The 21621-nt window shown below is 34.2% G+C and overlaps 1 protein-coding gene across 7 annotated transcripts in view; it reads left to right on the top strand.

The window, feature by feature from the left end:
• Atg16 (Autophagy-related 16) overlaps nucleotides 1-21621 on the top strand; it is a 238607-nt gene that overhangs the window by 177043 nt on the left and 39943 nt on the right. The window contains exon 9 of one of the 7 annotated variants that reach the window (XM_072003914.1): nucleotides 8806-9170. The exons of 4 other annotated variants lie outside the window; for them this stretch is intronic. In XM_072003914.1, coding sequence (XP_071860015.1) covers nucleotides 8806-8946 — 141 coding nt within the window. In that variant the 3' untranslated portion in view covers nucleotides 8947-9170. Of the gene's footprint in view, nucleotides 1-5402; nucleotides 6005-8805; nucleotides 9171-21621 lie in introns of those variants that run through there. 2 more of the 7 variants (XM_072003918.1, XM_072003922.1) reach the window with 2 other exon arrangements.

Below are 21621 nucleotides of genomic sequence, written 5' to 3'. Positions count from 1 at the left end.
TACCGGTGGATTTGTTTGTCTTCGTTCATTCGATTATTCATTTTCGTGTAATTTTCGTCTCCTTTCTTTTTCCTTGTTCGCACCGTTTGATTGGTACGATTCTACTCGACATCTACGCAAATGGCGAACGACGCGTATTAAATGTGTTTTGCAGTTGATCCATGGATAACGCCGAGTTATAATTCAATATGTGCGTATGACACGCGATGTTATGTATTGCCAGATTTTGCCAGCCGTCTCTTTCGCATTGGATTTACTAACCATCGAGCAGAAAATGGGATAATCGATGTTCAACGATATACACGTTGCGTTTTTCCACATTAATTGGTGAAATGTAATGTTCCAAATTGCTATTCGATACACGATGATTTGGAATTACGCAGAATATGAACTTGTTTTATTAATATTGTATAAATTTAGTACGAAATTTAATTTTACTTATCGTTATTATTAATATTACTTATGAGTGTGTACAATTGAAAAAATTGTGTAATCCAAGAGACCATGTGACCATGAAGACACACGTGTGCTTTTTTGATATCGTTATAAAAATGGGCTGTTCCAATGGCATTTTCTGTTATTATCTTCTCTTCTTCCTCTTGAAGTCCAAATTAAAAAGTAGTGGCGTATTTAGTGTGTACAATTACAAACAACCAAAAATAGAAAAAATTCTCTCAATGTTATATCGCAGTTTCTTTTCTAGTTGATTTCTTAAACATTTCATATAGAAATAGCTCGAAATTGACATACGATTGTTATCAATAGCATTATCCTCCAATGTCTTATGTTATGGATTAGAATTTGAGATCATCGTAATATTTGTCCAAACCGAGCTGTCGAAGTAAACTTCGTGTCTTCGTTTCATTTCTCATTTATCCATACAACGTTTATAATAATTTTAAGTTCTTAGCTTTAATATCTTATTTCAAATGCATATAAACGAAGACTAAGCGTTTACCATTACAAAAAAAACATTTTTGCATCGTTATATGCTAGGAAACATAAATGCCTTTGTTACGTGCATGTGTCGCAAAGGTTGAATGGGGAGTAACAAATTTATAAAGAAGAAATTACCGTGAGCAACACATCATACATCCCTGTTATATTTCGTTTATCTTTATGTGTAGGACAAAAGAAATGAAGGCCTCGCGAGAATAACTTTATTATTTATGTATAGAGAAGTAATATGAGAATTTTTTGCGGACGTTGACCTCATAAAGTTTTAATGAAAACTCACTGAATGCTCTGCACATGTGTCGGTTATGGCAGAGTCCACGTGCAGTGAAATACTTTCTACATAAGTGGACAAACACGAGTAAAAATATGAGAAGTTCTACGTAATAAATTGCGAGTGTTTTGCCCGTTTCTCTGAAACGAGCTGCTATATATCATAAAAAGCAAATACACTACTTATAATTAATGTAATAAACTTTATTAAGTCGTTAAGTAATTAAAATAAAAGACCGAGGGATGTGTTAATTAATTCCAACGAAACGTGTGGCTTTTAAAATTTCGTATGCAGTCCCTCAGAGGAGAATGTTTTCTTAACAACTATGTCTTTTTAAAAACACGACACTAATCTGAATAAATATCTAGCTTCCTGGAATGAGATTGTTACGTTACTAATTTTTTTAATTTGCACGTTTATTGCCAAGAAGAAACTCTGTACGTGCTACTAACACAGATATACTTGCAAATTTAGATTATACTACGAATCGTAAAAGAAAATCTACTGATTAATAAACATTTCTTTCTTTTTTAATTAGTAGACTTAAAATAGAGGATGTGTACTGGAGAAGTACATGAATTATAACACAAGTGTGAATCAAATGATCTTTTTTATCAATTACGGAATCGATTTGAATAAAACGAAATAAAAATCTAGTAATATAAAACAGTAAGGTATACACCGAAAAGACAATAAATTTGAGGATTTCAGCATCTAAAAACGAAAATATTAATATAAAGTAATATACGATTTAGATAGCTCGAAAAGTATTTTCATTCGTGTACAATTCTTCGTATTTTCTACACGAAATCGTATATAGCATTGAGGACGCAAATAAAACGTAAGTTTTTCTACGTGTTTTTGCCTCGTTCCTAATGCAGTACAATTTCCACAATTAGCTTGATTAGCACCAGCAGATGCACGAGCAAGGGTGAATCAATAGGGAAAAGTAAAGAAAAGAGGGATGCTTTGAGAAGAGGAGGTTTCGCTTCAAAATTCCACGAATAAAGAGCAGAGAACGAGCTATATCCTTAAAATCCCATTCAGCTTAAGACCCCCTTTCGCAGCTACTTGCCGAACTGATAAATATGCATTTCTAGAAAATAGAGCGAAAGGGTAAAAAGAGGGTCGACATGCTCCCACTAGAATGAGCAAATACGTTTTTCTCGGGCAGTTAGAGGGACCGCAGTAACTGTCCATGAACGTAGATCCGTTAGAGAGTAATATTTTCGAGTTTTTCATGGTTTTACGCTCGAAAGAGAACTCTCCGCTTTGAATTGCTCCGGTATTGCGAACGCGACGGATCAAAGGAATCGCAAATTCATCGACGAATCGGTTTGTACGTCTACCGCGATACCAATAACGGAATTGTCTTGTAGAATTCCATTTGGCAACGTTCCACGGGAAAAAAAGGAAAGAAAAAAAATATGTTCTACAAACGCGTACAAATTCGTTAGCTATCATGAGTACCACAAACGATTCTGTGTTAGATTTCCTCATTCATTCGAATTTCTCCTAGAGTGAAATTTGATTGCCCTTTGATGTTTTCCATTCAACGTCTACATCGAGATAAGAATTTGGCTTTCCGACTGTGGATTCGATAGATATATGGACCTTTCGCTGAAACCTCACGTTAAATTTCGTTCTAGGTGCATTATTAGGTTATATGAATTTTTGTCTTTTTTTTTTTTTTGTTAAATAGTTTAATAAATGGAAACGATATTAAAAAATATTTTGACCAATCAAAGTAGCTATATAGAATAATCAATTTTAAGTGAATTTTAATGGAAGAAAAAAGATACTACATAGTGTCTGTAAAATTGAACGATTGATTCATAACAGAATTGAATTTTCATTCGTGAACTTTCACTTCAACAACGTTGAATCTTTTCTTTATTCTTCGTAATAAATATATAGGTATTTTAAACTTGCTTCGATTCCGTAGATTGTTCCAAATAAAAAATATCACTTACTGTGCATAATATATTACTAATACATTTTATTTGATTTGTTAATCATATCAAATCTTAAATTTGCCTTTGTATTTGAGCTTATCATTGTAAAGAGTATTTTTCTTTTTAATGACATGAAATGAAACAGGTCTATAGTGTAAGTGACATTTTATGTTCAGAATAATTTATAGATCGTGTAAAAAAAATTTATATAAATGTCCTGTGCACACTTTGCGTTGGAAAGAAATTTGTGATCTCGACGAACAATAAGCCATAAAATCGTGGGCTCTCGATCAAACTACTTTTTTAATCCTAGCCAGAATTTCGACTGGAATTTTCTATTTCATGCCAACTTCAGAAACCGTGAAGAAGAAATTGCATCGGTACCGGTGTAATAGTACCGCTGCAATTGTTCTTCGCACTATCATTGGCAGCATTTCAAAAAATATGTCGGCTTATGAATGCATGCGTGCTGGACGCGTTTCGACTCTCGTTCTTCAACATATATTCATCTTGTTATATTCACCTCTTACTCGGTGTTATTATTAAGAAGTCTACTAATTTATATCTATTTAAAGTTCATTGCGATTATTTATTTACACTAATCAAAATTATCTTCATTACTGAAAAGCATAACATTAATTTGGAATTAAAAATTAATAAGCTCAAATCAATTTCAATTATCTCCATCCTAGTCGTAGTAAAAAATAAATTTATTTTTGACAGAAAAAATAGAATAACGTACGAGAAGATCAGAGGACGTCTGAATAAAGAAATTGAAGATCTTTTTTGCAGAAAGGATCCAACAGACGAAGTAATGAATTCTCTTGATAAAATCAGTACATTGCTCTTGAAGTTTTACTATTAGTCTTTCAATGTTAGCCAGGTTTGAATTGATAATCGTAATAACTTTTAGAAAGAACTTTGTTATTTTTGTATTTACAAAACGAATACTTTCATAATAATTGAACTATTTGATTAAAAAATATTTATTATAGACCTATAGATTCTTATTTTAAAAAGCACCTCAATTACAATACGTTCGCAGATTAAAATAATATCTAAATAAAATTTATTACACTGACACATAGAGATGTAGCAATTCTGAAACATTTGTGTATCAATTGGTGTAGCGTGATGCGTCTCGATAGAAGCGAATCACGTTGAAAGCAGCACGTCGAGTATCGAGCATCGATCAGCACTAATAATAATCGTACCCTGGGAAATCAATCGTGTCGTCGATGTTTTATTAGCGCTGCGACGAGGCACGTCAACCCGACATCGACGAGAATGTTCGTTCAACTTTTTCCATAGTCTGGCATCAAATTGAGGGTGGAACAAAAAAAAAAGTATATGTGATCGCGTATGAACAGGCCACCAATACGAACCGGTACATTTCATCCGCAACTCGTACCCACGCCACGGTCTGCTCTCAATGCATCAACGCCGGCCAATTTTTAGGCAGTGTTTGGTGGGGAAAAGGGTTGGAGGCTTTTGATGCATCGCGGTAATATCGACGATACATTAATTCAAGGTGAATGGGAAATATATCAGGCGACCACATAATTTTCACGCGGCCTGCCCTCGCGTATGCTTTCCCTATTTATTTCCTGCGAATCGTCCGCCGGTGGTTTGTTAAATGTGTCTCCAATGCGTCCACGCATGACCCTCCCCGACCATGATCTATCGTCATGACGATTCTTGGAGTTTAGAATTGCCAAAAGGCCACTGAATGCTCCCATTTGCCCTGAAAACCAGCGAAAATTGTGGTCGATATTTTTGCTGGTTTGACATTTGGACTTTCTTTCCTCTTTCTCCCTCTTTACTCTCTTTAACACTTTTTTTCACTATTACTTCTTCCTATCATTTTTGCTTGCGTTTAAACATTGACTTTTGCACACGGTATTTATTACGACCGTGATTCAAGCGACACAATTTATTTTTACTGGTGTATGTGTGACCATTGCGAAAGTTATGGGCAATTTCCCTTTCGTATCAATTGCGACAAAACTGTGTAATCGATTTGTAAAACTGTTTGCAAAGGAATATTGTGAAACGTAGCGTGAGCTTCTAAATTTACATTGCAGGTAAATGTAAAAATATATTGTGTCCATCTCTTTTTTTTTTATTTTGGAATCATGGAGATCGATTTTATTGATCTTCATATTGTGTTCTTTCACTTATCAGATTTCTAATCTATATATAAATTTATTTTGTTTCAGGTCAGTTGATTTTCGTATGCATTTCCTGCAAATTCTAATCTCATAAGCAAGGCCATGTGAGTAATCAGTATCATGTTAGTTTTTGCTTTCCTCTGCTACTTAGTTATATCTAGGAAAAAGTTTGCCGAAAGCTCACGAATATATTTCATTTTATAGCTTTCTGACTGTTTCTCCTAAAAATTACGAAGTTCTCCAGCTTTTATTACCACCTATTCAGTGATGTATTTTTTATGTTTCACCAACACAGACGGAAACTAAACTTTTGAACCTGTTGAAAGCAGATTGTTTGCTAAAAAATACCCGAGCAACCGTAATCTGCTTGTTTTCGTATAAAAAGAAAATTTTCGAGCACACTTAAACACATTGCAAGTTTGTGGATTTAAACGTAAACGAAGACTCTCTCTCGTTGAACGTGCAGCGTGTTAAGCAGAACTCATAACTGGATATGAGCAAACACAGTAGAATAAATGTTTACGAAGTCGGCAGAAGGGAAAAATAATACGGTAATTCTTACTACGCGGAAGTATCCTGGCAAATACATAAGTTTCTGCTCGTTGAAACTGATTGTACGATTTTATTACATCATGTCCCAGTAAACTGAAGTATTCGCGTTACTTTCTAACACTGTGCTCCTGTTCACGTACTTCGCTTCTCGACTATTCCAACGAGATAGCATTCTTTCGAAAATGCATTTACAATGAGGTCGCACAAAAATCGTGCTTCTACGAGACACTCGATCTTTTACGAGCGTCTTTTCCCGAGTTTTAGCTTTAGAATTGGGCAAAATGTGGAATTTACTGGCTTTAGAAATGAAAGTTGGGATAAAGTAAAGTACAAAGTCTGTGAAAACTTTGTATGTTTAGGGTTATAAGACATTCGGATCAATTAAATGGATAAATAAGGATATGTTCACAACACTTTATTATAACATTTTGTATTAGTCCTAACTGCGTCTTTAAAACACGTGTTGAGGGTGTTAAAGCGAAAGCTTATTGTCTATTGAACGAATCGAATTAATCAAGGTAAATGAAAACAAATGATCAAGCTTTCCCAGGAACAGAAGCAAATTTACAATCTCGAGATATGATAAGATAAAACATTATCTCTCTACGATGGTACAAATCGTATTTCGATTGATTTAATTTATTAAACAGACAACAGCAACTTATTCGATCCGCAGATGTTGAATTCAGCAGTGAGGAAATACCATTTACACATAACGTAGAAAACTAAGAAACCAATCAGTGCAAGTTAGTCGCTCATTAAAAATGACTTAGCGATATAAAATAGTGTTCTACATGTATTATTACAAGGGACTGATTACACGTTCTTGTTCATGAAAACGCATCCTAGTAAAGAATAAATTTATGGCTTAATTAATTGTGAAACTAAAAAGTTCAAGTTCGTGAGTCCCGACTTAAAGTACTGTGATCTTTGTCCGCCAATTATAAAATCATTACATTATACTGTTCTGTGAAGGTTTTTTGACGATAGAGCATTTTCACATCATAAATCATTAAAAAAAAATAATTAACTTATACATAGGCTGGCTGTTTCTAAGCGTTCCAAACGATGCGTCTTCGATCGGGCATTGTACGTCATGTTATAACTGAAGCAGCAGTTACGTAATAGTTGTAAAACGTACGATTATCCATGCTAGAAATTGTCCAAAGAGTTAATCCTCGAGGCGAGAAAGTTGCTTGGTAGTCGCAAGATGGTATGCACGTTAAGAGCCCGCCGCTTAACCTCAAATGTAACTGAACTTTAGCGTTGCAAGGATCGTTCGGTAACATAAATTGCTTTGGCGACTGTACGCAAGGTTTCTGCAAAGATCGAAACGCGGGACAAACTTCGTTACGGGTGTCTTCTACGAAAGCCATAATTGCCGGGATTGTGAACCCAAGAGCAAACGTTTTCACCTCATGACACACTTGGGAAACGGTGCCCTTTAACCCTCGTTATACTTGCATTTTCGATCTCGTATCAAAACGATAATAGCATGCTCGAAGGCTTTTGCTACAAACTAAAGGGCTTTCACAAAGGGTATTTACCGCAGATATGTTAAGCTCTTGTTGGAAATTGGATATTTTCGTAAGGATAATACGCGTTTTCGTGTTTACAGTTGGGATGTACATAAGTGTTTGCTACAGTCTTATTACATCAAGACAGAAATGAATTTCAAATTCGTTCTAACAAATAGATGTGCTATTCAATATCTACCCAAAATAGCGAATGACTAACCAATGGGATTAGATGACTTCTAGACTTCTGTTAACAAAAACTGTTTAATCGGACTGGTGATTTTTTTGTATTAAAAACTTACTTTTGAGGATAAATATCAAAGTCATTGCATAAAGATACGTATTTTTTACTGGATGGATGATTTCCATTTCTTTCGATGCCAGACGATGTTAGTTGTAAAAAAGTAAAGAATATCTTTTATCAATCTTCTCAATCATTGTTCATATCTCATAATTTGCTCCGGTACATCTAGTAAATCACAGAAAATATCTTTACTTAAGTAGCGTCTTCCAAACACTGTTAAACATATCATACCGTCGAGTATCAAAGAACATCAAGTTCTCGGACAACATCTCCGTTGTAATTTAAATCGTACTCGTACCAGAAGTGTTCTTACCCGATCTGCGGTTAAATCTATAAAAAGAATAAAATGAATCGGTTAATACGATGTTTGTTAAAGCGGCCATACACTCGATTGTATTTACGGTGCCCAGTGTGGTTTACGATCTGCCTCCATACAACTCGCAAGGAGTAGAGAGAACGAAAGAGGTTCGATGCTCGAAGTGTAAAGTACACCGAGAATAGAAGCCAGTACCTTAGACTCTATGTCGGTACCAAAGATAAACGTTCGACTATCTCAATAACGTGGCAAGTGCATTTAACGCTAGAAAGAACAATCGAGTTATTTTGATTTATTAAAAAATCGACAAATATACTATAGCGATACGAAACATGTTATAAATTATTTTCCAAGATACATCTGGTAATTAGTTATAACAATTGGCTATTTTTGAGAGATATTAAATAGCACATCAGGTGTGTCATCGATTTACTGTTAGAGTTCGAAATTAACGTAGATTACATACCTTAATATTTCCTTGAAGTATAATATTCAATAGATTATTTTAACTTGTGAATGTAATAACCGGTCTGTTTCCGTAAAGCATGATTAATAACGCAAAAACTTGCGACGCAAAAAACTACCTGTAATCATAAATTGTTTTAAGATATTTTTCTTTTAAAGTGATTTTTACGAGGTCATACGGTAGTTTCAGGCTACAAAAACTTCACGAATTCACCAAATAGAAATATGAAGCATACTTAAACTTAATACTAAGATGAACATGTTATCTATACAAAACTGAGCATGTTCGTCTCCTAGAATGTGTCAACATCGCGTCTATACGTTGGTGTGGGTTTAAACGTTCGACGTTCAATGTTAGCGATCTCAGGGCTTCTCCTCTTGTTACGCTGGACTCATCGTTCGGAACAAAGAGGCGAAGAAATACCGACGTTGATCTAGGAGGTATTTCAAGGATGGAAGCTGCTTATCCTAGCAATCGTAACGCTACCTTTACGACTATCTTGATGCAGCTTCGCCCTTTGGGAACAGTTCTTTTCCATAGCTACTCCGACGTTCGCCTCTAAGCTTGCATGAAATGTGAACAAGTATGTTCGACCAACTACGCATGAAGTGGTGACCGGTCACCATATTTGTAATCTTCGTGATGGCAAATTTCTTCGCGAAATAACCAATCGATGGTCGGTTAATGAGTGAGCTCGTTAATTTAAAAACAGAACGATTGGATAAATAAACTATTCTGTTTATCGCTAGGCGATGATCTTTCGTTGGAATGTGGCCGTCTCTTGAATATAACGTTAAATTCAGCTGATCGTTAGAGCCATTGTCGTTGGGATTACAACGGCAAGGAATCGTTTCACGGTTAGTTTATGTTTACTGCTAAAGGATTTTAAAGGAAGCATTGTGCGCAGTATTTACTTTCAGCGTTCGTTTCATTACTAATTTTATCGTGGAAATGCAGTTAAATTTGAAGTAAGTTGCTATGGAAATTTGTATATGTGGATAATACTGTGTTTCGAGACCGAAGTGCTGTCCTTATAACATGTAACAAATGACCAATTTTTCACGCTGTTCCTTATTTTTATTCGCTATTGTATGTATGTCCAAGTCTGTTTAACGTCAAAGATTAAAATGGCAATATATTATATATAATACTTTTTAATATTTATAATACTTATTAATATTTCTCCTTACAATTTTTATAATACAGTTCGAGTATTTGTAATATTCATTTTTTTTCCCCTATGAAAACATAAAGAACCATACAATTGCTTAAGTATACTGTAATAAAGTACTTAAGTATCCCTGCGATAAATTAGATCTCCGACATATTGCAACAGAAACTGGGAAAAAAAGAGAGCTATAAAAAAAGCATAACCCTCCAGGCTATAAATTATGCACCATTTTCCTATTTTAATTTAAGAATGTGGCGTAAATTCTGTCTCTTGCAAGAGTGGTCTTATGTACAGACCACGTTGTAACATTACGCTATATCCGTCACTCCGTTTTGCTTCTTTGTAACTCTACGTTTTCTAGTTCCCTTTAAAAAATATTTTATTATTTAAGTGACATTTCTTGTATATTTTTAGAACACTTCTGTGTCCGAAAAAGTTATTCATGAGGAATTCCCTTTCGAAAGAAACGCCAGTATTTTTCAACATGTTTCGACATATATAGCATAAAGTTACTTTTACAATTGAATAAACTGACAATAAATATTTCGTGTGAGGAACGTATCATGTTGAAACGTAATACGAGTTTTTTGCTGTACAGGCAGTTCGTAAATTTTTTATTTCAATCGAAATAAATAATCCTAAATATTTTTTCTCGTGCAATTTTCGACGATTTCCGCTGGATTTATCACGCAAACGGCAGTCATGCGCATATTGAAACGTTTTTAATTAGTTATGTACCTTTATATAACACGCTGACAACTTGTCAACATTAAATAATGATTCGATAGCCTTGTCGATCTATCTGTCAATTTTAGAGTGTTATTGTTAAGTTATTCTTCGGGACATTTTTCAAGAAAATCAAAATTTCTCCACTGAACCCGCACTCTCTTTGAAATTTGTTACACATATTAATGCATTCATTTGTACATTAGGGAACCAAGAAAATTCTATCGTTTATTCTAAGAGAAAATAAAAATGCAAAAGATACAAACCATCGAAATAAGGGAAATAAGATTATGTCTTATTTATTTCTGCATTATTGCGTTTTGTCATAAAAGAAACGAAGGGACTTCCTCAGTTACTTAATAAATATTACGACCACCAACTGTGCATACCTAAGTCCATTCAATAGTAGGATAATATTTCACTAACCGGTAGCAAGATTATTCATTCGGAATCGTGATTAGAAATTCCTGCTTTAATTATCCTAAGTATGTGTCGCGGCATTCGTTGCGCTAGGCCACACACGACTTTAGGCGAACCAACGTCACAGGCCGCGTAACACTTCCGGATTACAAGGTGGTTGACCGCATAACCGTAATACTGGCAGTGTCCTCGCTTCTGTGGAACAGTGTCATCTAACCGAAGACATTTTTTTTTCTCTCTCTCGTGGTCTTGGTAGCCTCGTGAGCGATTTCTATGCCTGTTTGAGATTGCGACAGATGTCGATGCACAGGGGCGTGTTCGCTGAAGGAACGGTGCAAGTTTTAGGAGGAAGGGAAGATCTTATACGAGCGACACTAGTGCGAGTAGATGCACCACCGACGTGTCCCATCAACGCGAACCTATAAACCCTGCTTGCTGGGAAATAATATTGGGAATCCTTTTCCGACGCTGCTTCTTCCGGATTTTCCTCTCGCCTCTTTACGCGCGGCCGAAATCCTCGAGGGCGCCAAGGATTTTCCCAATGGCAAGGACGAATAAAGGTCACGTTCCGGAAACGATCGCATCTCGGTGTCGATGGATCTTCGTAGAAATTCGCGGGATGCCAACGCAGCGAACATCTTCAAAGCTATGGATGAAAGATTGCACCGTGAACTTGACATGTACAGGGGTTCACGAAAGTATTTCAAGATTTAATATAGAAAACATTTACGTATACATTTTGTGTATGATATAAAACGTTTCGAAATTTTATTAGAATATAATGAGATACGAGTATCATGAATATGTTGGTAAAACTTGAAAACGATTCGACAATGTATATGGAAGATACTTAGATCTATTGTATAATCATGAAATTAAATATAAATCAGGTTCAGTTAGGTGTTTCAATGCTTGAGGATGATATAATTAATTTCTAATAAAAATGAAACGATACATGAAAAAATGGGATGTCCTGCGATAAAGAAATTATTATTATTATGCCCAAGAAATCAGTGCGTACGTGTCTTTAAAATTTGACAACATTCTAATCCTGTTAAATATAATCTGCTATTGTTCACGAAAGTATTTGAATATTTTACATTGTGTGTGTGTTACATAAAGCTGTTCTGTCTTCATTTTCAGATTTGTTTCAAACCTTAGCAACATAATTATTATAGACGAGTCTCATAGCAATGTTAATGAAAATTTCAAACGTTCGCTATAACACATATAACATATTTATAAAATGTGTCTACAAGTGTGCGAATACTTTCGTCAGCAACTGTAAAAGAACGTCTTACCTTTCGAAAAAAAAAAGGGTTTCGTGAAGGGAAAAACATCGTGTTTCTGTAAGTTGCGGTGAAAATTGCGCTACGTCTAGGAGAAGCTTGATTTCTACGCGAAAGCGTAAATCGAAATTGGATCGTAAAGTTTCTTCATGCTCAGCTTTGTGTTCGCGAGAAGGTGACCTGATAGTTCCGTCAAGTGTACGCCCATTCCGATGATATATGGTTCAGTAAATTTATTGTGTTTGCATGCCTTTGAAATTCACACGATGCGGCGTCGGCTCGAAATTATTTTCGAATCTCGCGCTACGATATTTGGCTCTACTTTAATACAGTATAACAAATTGGGATTTCTTAACGCAGTTCCTTGAAAATTGATATATTTTATTTGTGTTTTTGAAGAAACCATCATTTTTTAAATTTTGTTTATGATTATTGAAATAGACTACGGTTGTCTATACATTGAAGTTATGTTGACACGTATGAATAAAAAAATAGTATATGAATTTATGCAATAATATTTACTTTGATGCGAGGTACTTAGCAAAAGCTGAAGCCATCGTAATATCTGCAATTATTTTCAGCTTATAGCTGATATCTTTATGTAATCATCTTATTTCTATTATCTACGTCTTACTATAACAATTCAGATGCTTCTAGTTGACTTCTCCTTATGCTTCGTTCCGTACATAAGTATCTTAAAAGTGCGAAGCACTTATTAACTTGACTAAACACTTCTTCAATGAAAAACTTTCTGCCTTCCGTATCCTCTATTTTTCAGTTCCTGTCTTATAGATCTGGACAGAATTGTTGAAATTCTACTAAAACGAACAGTTTTATTGATTGGCAAACTAGAATCGAAATCAGTAAAAATTATTTGCATTCCTTTAGAACTGATTTGACAACGTTACATGGAAAAGTAGATTTTCCTCCTCCAGCGAGGCGAATCTCTTTGATTCTTCAAGTTTTCTCTCCTCAATATTCCCATAATCTTGAAATAGCGAAATTGACGAGAACAGTGTTCGTTTCATTATTCTATCATTTTTATAGGATTCCTCTTTTCTTTATTATCCTTAATAATACTTCAAATGTACTTACAAATGTAGATAATATAAAATATTGCTGTGTGCAGGATTGAAAGAAGCTTTTGTAAGCTGATGGTCACGATTTTATAAATTGTATATTTTTTAATTGTAATTTATAAGATCCTTTTATATTTTATATTTTGTTTTACGGTACAAATTGTTTAGATTGAATTATTTTGGCTATTAATTTTTCAAATTCTCGTCAACTCTTTGCGAATAGTTACACATTTATGAAAAATTGAAATGTCCAAAATTTTATACAATTTTCAAAGCAAACTTTTCGTTATAATATTTAAATGACGATGCAAATTTTTACATCGATAGATTTCATTTATTTTGTATAGAAAAATATGAATTCGTATGGAAATTCGCAATCTAATAATCGTACACGCATATCAAGCATATAATTAAAAAATGGAATAATCTACTTTGGGACAATGAATCTAGTAAATTTTAAAAATTATCAAAATGAGTTCTCTATTATGTGAACTACTTATAGGGGAAATAACATATAACACTTTATGCAATACCGTCTACATAGTTTAGCTTGTCAGCAATATTTCCTACTGTAATATTCCATAAACAATTAAGGATGCCAAGAATTTCCCCACAGAAATTGCTTGATATAAAAGAAGAAACTATATTATGCAAACAACTGTTCTTTATGAATACATGCGCAGAGAAGATCTTAACTCTCATGGCGATAGACTACAGTCTCATACATTTATGTACAATAACACGAACTGCTTACGTGGTTTATCTAGTGACATATGAATGAAGTTGAGATAGTGAGACATTTCAAGTTTCATTTTATCTACAGTAACAAAGAAACAGATTCTCACGTTTTATTTGTCGTAAAACAGCTCTTGTGAATTCTTGAATGCTTTTATCTCGTGGTATGCGTTTTAGAATTAAGGTCATGTTAGTTTTCGTTTTTTCTATATTTCTTTTATCTATAATATGATAGCGTTTATTGAGATGAGTCGAAGTCAGTCAAATGTCAGATAAATTTATGCGATGTTATGATTTGATTGAAAAGTGAGTGGTCCGGTGGAGTCTGATAAAGGATCCTGCTATTTGCATTTATTTGAGCTTAACTTCTCGACAGTAGCTACTTGCATACGGGATATGGAAATGTGGTTGCGCGGTAGAATTTTATTTCAATCAATTTATCGAGGAAAGTACGCATTTTATTCACAAGGTCTTTAATTGAGTATTACGTAAAGTATTTACGCTATTAAATCTCAGCATTTCTTTCTAAACAGTAGATTTGTGAGGAAAATAACAAAAATTCCTAAAGAACTGTAAAAAAAAAAAAGAAAAAAAGAAAATAAGGAATTGAGGACAATAGTTCCGAAAGAAATATTCGTGATAGAGTGATACAATATATAGAACTTTGTTAAATGATTCTCATTTTATGCTTAGTAGTGAGTAATTTATCACTTGTAGTAGCGAAAGGCTTAACTACCTTTCAATTATTCGTGACATTCGTAATACTTTAAAATGAAGAATTATATTCCATACTATTGAATTAAACATGAATTAAAAATGAATTAAAAATTTAGTAAAATGTTCTCGTTTTTAATAGTGACAGAAATTTACAATATTCACTCAACGAATGGACCGAACCGACAAAAATTTGAATAACAAGGATTCCATTATCCTTCACGAAAAATTCTTTCGCCAAAAAATTCTACCACGCGTTTAAAAAATGCTTCACGTTTTCTACGTTCTGAAACGTTATATTTTTAATGAACGTATTCCAAAGAGCTTTTTTCCCTTTCTATTCTTCCAAAGATTTTTCCATCTCTTTTTTAAAATACAAAGTTCAAGTAGAGGAATGGGAAAAAGCAAGAAAATTTTCTTAACGGGAAATTTTTCTATCCCCTTTCCCAACTTCCGAAAAATGCTTCGATTTTCAACATACCTGGACGTTCAATCCTTTTCAAACAATTGTTATAAATCGTCCTGCGAATACTTTACCGTTAAACCATGAAGAGAGAAAGAGAGAAAGTGGGAGAGACAGAGAGAGAGAGAGAGAGAGAGGGAGAAAGAAAGAAATAGCGCACAAGCGCGCGACTAACGACTAGCAAGATTCACGTTGGCGAATTTTCAGGGTAAAAGTTTCTACGTACGACCACGATTGGACCACAGGCTTCCACTTTTCCAGATTTCTCTCCATTCGTTGCAGTTGGCGCTCGTTTTTTCTTTCTCTGGTACGAGGGCCACGCGTTACAAATTGGTCCATGCCTCATACGAGGCCACCTCGACGTTGCGAGGCGTCTGCGTTGGAGCCGCGTGAAATACCGCGGCCCATTACTTGCGGCTTGCAACTGCGGATTAATTAACGCAGATTAATACCAAGATGCATCTTGCCGCACCTTGGAAAATCACTACGAATAATGGTGCATAAATTCCCCGATATATTTCTACTATGTGATGGAAAGTATGCGATTATTTTAAATAATCCGGGCGAAACATATAAGAATTAAAAAATTCACCAATTTTAAAAGCAAAATTTTTCTTTTAAACATTTAGTAAATTAGTTTCGGATACTGTTGCTTCTATGCGTGAAAGGGAACGACACTTTTTCAATTGAAATGACTCTTGTTTTGATAAGAATGTTAATATTTTTGTATTACGTACTTATTTTTTTAGAATTTTAGAATTCTAAGATGATATCGGCAATATTCGGTTATGTATGTATCCTTTGGTAAATTGGGAAGGAGTATTGTCGTCCACCATGAGAATATAGGATGCTCGTGTTGGAAAATTTATTGTAAAGTTGTATTCGCAAAAAGATCTGATATGCTCCAAGTTTCATGGGATTTTACTACGGTAGTATGGTAATAGTAAAAGTAGTAGTAACATAATGTAGTCGTTAAAATACTTTAATTGGTAAAAAGAAACTTAAAGTTTCTTACTAAATGATGCAGGTAATTGAAACTACAGATAAAAACCGTATTTAATTGTAAGATTCAAGTAATAACTTCCTTTCTGAGCAACTAACTTTATGATAGCAATAAATCGACGCAAAAAGAATAATACAGACAAGTTATACATTCTCATACAAAATTTTGAAATCTCATTTATAATAAATAAATTTTTGCATATAGAATTAGAATTTACATTAGAACGAACCTATCAATTAAAATTATAAATACCTAACTTTACTTATCATCAATCACCAAATTCTTTCGACGAGTACCACCATCGAACAAATATTATGGAGTTTTAACTTACATTGTTGGTACAGCACGAAGCACACACGGGCAGCAGGCAGAATATAGTCATACATTAACACGGGTATCGTATCGATCATTTATCTCATCACTGCAATACCACCTCGACCTTCTTCCCTTTTTTAAAGCGTTTAATTTCTGCATTGACCGTAACTAGAATTGAACAGATATTTTAGTGGATGAAATTTATCGCGCGGGATGCATCCACGGGCCGCAAATCTCGGAACTAGAAGATGAATGGTACCCGGGGTCAGACTTGCAAGTGGTTTAAATTACCGAGTGAGGGGGAAAAGAAGTTATCGGAAAGGGCAGAGCACGACGTGCATACAATAACATCGCGATTCCTAACTGCTAAGTCGTGCATTTTTTATTCGACCCTCAGACACACTCGATACGCTTGAATGGAAACCCATGAAACGATAGACATGCGTGGAGCGCGGAAATTTAACGAACGGTCATAATTATCGAGCGTCATTCGAACTATGGTTGCACCAACCCGTTTGTGCACACACGATTGCACCAGCCGGTGTTTTCAAGAGGTTCGTCCGATGTTTTCACAGTGACGATTTACATTTTATAACGGTTTTACAATTTGATTTCGAAGATGGATTTTAAGTTTCAATTGCAAATATTGAGATGAATCGTAACAATTATCGGCCTGTAAAAATAAGATTATAGCAACGAGATGAAATTATATTAATTACGATTTGGATATATGATCTTCTTATATTATCAGATTGCAACTTTTATGAAACAAGTATCGAAGTAACTTTAATCGAAAGAAAGACCGACTCCCTGCAATTGTTTAATCAATTTGGGTCTCTGTTCTGTGCTATATATATATTTTTTCTATTGAACTGAATATTTTGCAGTATTTCTACCAATGTTCCAAATAATTACTTTACACAGTATTATTACTGTACACGGAAGCACTTACATTAGTTTTGTCAGTTAATTTGGAATTTTCACTGAAATAAACCTAAATTTCAGTTATAAGAGGATTCAGTTTGTCACAAGTTTCGTAGAATTTTATTATCTTTTGTAGAAAGTAATATTATGTACCACATTATACGTAAAATGAAATTTGATCTACAATAGACAATGATAATGTTCCGCTTTATAGCGAATGCTATAGCTCTTTATAGATCAAAAGGTTTATTATAGTACAGTTATTTTCTATAATATAATAACACAATGATTAGCAGAAACAAATTATTTTTACTTGTAGTAATAATTTCTGGAATAATTTGTTCGATGTGACGAAGCATTTTGAGATATCATCACATAGAACTACCATTTATATTGTGTTTTTCTTTTTTTATTCTGCTGTACTGTTACATTTCTGCTTGATTCACTGTTTTTCTTTTTCTTTTTTTTTTTTTTTTTTTTTCGAAAATCCAGTAATAAACGATTTTATGACGGTTAGTCGCATCTACACCCAGTACATTGCATGCTATATTTCTAACGGAAATATCAATTTTCACGTCGCCAATTATTTTCATCTTTCTTATCTCACTCTTAAACTCGATTAGCACTTTTATTATATTTTTAACGTTCCAAAATATATTATTATCTTCGGTTCGTACCGTAAGTCCTATCTTTCTTTTTTGCTTCTATAAAGGAATATTTCAATTTCCATAAAAATCCGCATTTAGTCATAACATATTACATGGAGATAATCTGAGATGACATATTGTATTAAGCGCTCAAGAGAGAATCATTGTTACCACTAAATCCTGTAGCAATAATTTCAAACATCACGAAATTTAATGAACAGCGTGTCAAGAATAAAAAAAAGCGAAACGGAAGATCAGAAATATTTAGAAAGGAACAGGACAATTGCGAAAATTGAATAATTCCATTGTAGAATAAAATCTTTCGTGGAAGATTCAGTAAATTCTCATGAAATAAGCGGCATATCGGTAGATTAATCTTCTATATGTCGAATACTTTTAAAATCTGCATTGAAAGGCTGTGCAACGGTTTTTATTTCAACAGAATAACGAGCAGAGCAGATCGAAGAGTATTCACAAGGGTAAAGATTATGCCATGGGATAATATTTTATACAATTATATTGAATCAAACTTTTAAAATTGAAACATGATTTTTGGCATTTATGTTTCGTTTAATGAAGCTAGTGATCCATATAATACTATTAAATGTACAAATATATAAATTACTACTAAACATACAAAGCTTTATACTTTTTAAATCGAAGTTTAAAAGATCCGTGCCAAGTATAAATTAATCCAGTGCTTTTTTTAATAAACAATATTCAAATTTTATTTTATGGAAATCAATGTTCATTTTTTTTCCAGTTACGCTCAAACGCCGAATTTCATCGAAAAGAAGGAAGTTACGATTTCAATTCGGTGAAATTTATTTTCATTAATTTGAAACTGTATATCACATAAATAATGACACAGGAAACAAGATAAAAAGGAGTCGGTTAAATCCAAGTGTACAGAATACTTCTGGTGTGACAGGACTTTCTAACCAAAATTAAAAATTGTTTCCTTTGTAATCTTCACGCTCCGAGGTGGCGCGTTGTTGCGAGGTATAATCATCCCTCTTCTTCCGTTGCCACTGTACGACCTCCTGTGCACCAATTCATCCCTTAAAGTAAGAAGTTATGAATCTCGCGAAATAACATAAATGCAAATTTCTTCAAAACTGTTATAAGGCGAGGAATTTTCGTAAGAAAAGGTTCAATGACTTCGAATATCTTTTTTTCGTTCGATAAATTACAAGACATGCAAGCAGAACTTCGATGTTTTAATATTGTGACGAACAATATTTTTTAAATTATTTCGAACTTTCCAAAACTGTAAGCAGATGAAAAACCGTATTTAGCCTCAAATCCAAGTATACAGACAAGATTGCTAGTACGGAGATTATCGACAATGTACTGGATCTTAAAACTGCTTCCTTATAAAAAAGTAGAAAACGTATTATAAATTGTAACTCATTTTTCTGCCCTTCCTCTGTAGCATTCATACGATAAAGAATCGGTCAATTATTCCAGTTTAAAATTCAAGATTTACGGTGTGAAAATCATCTCGTATAACATACGAATTGTTCGCGAATATAGCTGCTGAAGAGAGAAGGCATCCGAAGAGATCAGGACTTTGGCGCCTAGTATTACGTGAAATAGGTTGGTTGCGATGCCGTTAAAAGGCCACTTGTGGCCCATTAGTCGAGGTTCGCGAGCTGGGCGCGTGCGATTCGCACATTAGAACGAACGCGAGCCATTGGAGGTCTGATAATAGCCGGCACGGAGGTCAGAGAAGAACGCGTGCTCGATCTAATCGCGTGTGTCACGCGTGTGCCGCTCACGGCCCATGGCTCAGCTTACCGTGGCGCGTTCTCGTTAAGATCGTCACAGATATCTACACGCGGCAACTGGACATGTGAAAAATGCCCATTAAATTTGATATGCGTGATCGCGGCCATTTCGACGCGCGTTTTATGATCGCAGCCTCGCCGAACCCATCGCGCCATCGAACCAGGGGAAAACTGTAATGGCATCCCTGTAATATTTTCCGCTCCCGAGGCGATCCAATTTTCGGTCCGTTTAATAGAATTCTCTCGCTGCCTCTGCCGCCCGTATTTACATGCGGATACATGTATGGATATCAGTTTGCGAATCGCGGCTTCCGTACCCCCGTGTACAGTTATTCTGATATTTATCATTCGCATACGATTACGTAGTCGGTGAGATTTTAAAGTTGTACCTTCAGGTGTGTGCGTGGAGGCCAATACTCACGTGAACCAGCTCGTTACTAGAACCAGGGATTTTTTGGTTCGTACGATTTTTATCAAACGTGGACGAAGTTTCCGGGCTATTGATTTAACTCGGAGTTCTTTGGGACAATCGTATTTCTTTATTGTTAAAAGTATTAGAAAACTAATAATTACCTTCGTTTCTAGTTTTAGAGCTAAAATGTTTCGAAAATGATTTATCCTTTCAATTTTCTAAGATTAAGATTTTCTGTTTAGTTTATTCTATTCTGTTTAGATATTTTATTTTCAAATGAACACCGCGAATTTGGAGAAAGATAATTTCAAAACGACCCATCTCTTTATGTATTTCATAATATAATTGATTTTAAGAATGATAGAGTTCTTGCAATTGAAGAAAACACAAGAGCTTTAGAAGATGTAAATGATAGTTGATTGTGACATAATTAAAAGTTTGATCGCGTGTGGTATTATATATTCAAACGTAGAGTCAATAATTACGTTTGTTTTCAAACTCATTTTTCATTGTCACGTTGATTATAAGGTTTCGCTTTATTTTAGTTTATACACAAAAATGATGAAAATTATTTGTCAATAACAAATTAGCACCAATTATAGTTTGTATACGTGATGTAATTAAAATGACAGGTAGTTACAAGGTAGAAGATTGTTAGGTAGAAAATTGTTAGGTACAGCTGACGTGATAATTGATTCTTTGTACCCATCCTTGTAAAACAGGAGAAAAGTGACTGAATACTTATATTGAAATCCAATTGAAATGGTTAGATGATAGTAATTTGCTACATAGTGCTTTAGACACGTTAAAAGACTGTAAGATAAAATTATATTTCCCAGATTTACAGTTAATAAGTGAGTGGAAGATATTTTTTCTGTGGCTACGTGTAGATATAATTGTAGACAACGTAGAAGGAATCTTGATTGATGATATGTTTCTCTTACTGGTAATGACTATATAATTATATGGCATTTCGTATTCAAATTCATTTTTTGAATACAGAACTCTGAAGATTGTTGATGAGTTATAGTAATAATGTTAATGCATTTGCATGAAGTTAATCTGATAAATGCTTTCGCGGTGTTTATTTTTATAAAAATTTCGATAAGAAACAAAATGGTTTTGTATAATTCAGCGTATTATTGAATAATGTGAATAAATTAATATTACTTAAAGCGCGGGATAGAAAATTACTTTACATACTAAATTACACATTAACAAGTTATGCATAAAAATTAATCTCAATAAAGGGTTCAGCGTGAAAGTGGTTCATGCTCTTTTTTTAAACAAGTTAGTAGAGCCTCATTCCATCTATGGGATTTTTTAAATTAAAATTATGTGACTTTATGATTGAACCAGAAATGTGCGTGCTTTACTAGTAATGGACAATAGGTGTATTCGAATGGAGGATACAGTAGACTTGA

This window comes from Bombus fervidus, chromosome 5, assembly GCF_041682495.2.
Source record: "Bombus fervidus isolate BK054 chromosome 5, iyBomFerv1, whole genome shotgun sequence".
In the NCBI taxonomy this organism is placed as follows: Eukaryota; Metazoa; Arthropoda; class Insecta; order Hymenoptera; family Apidae; genus Bombus; species Bombus fervidus.
This window is presented reverse-complemented; position numbering and strand designations above follow the sequence as displayed.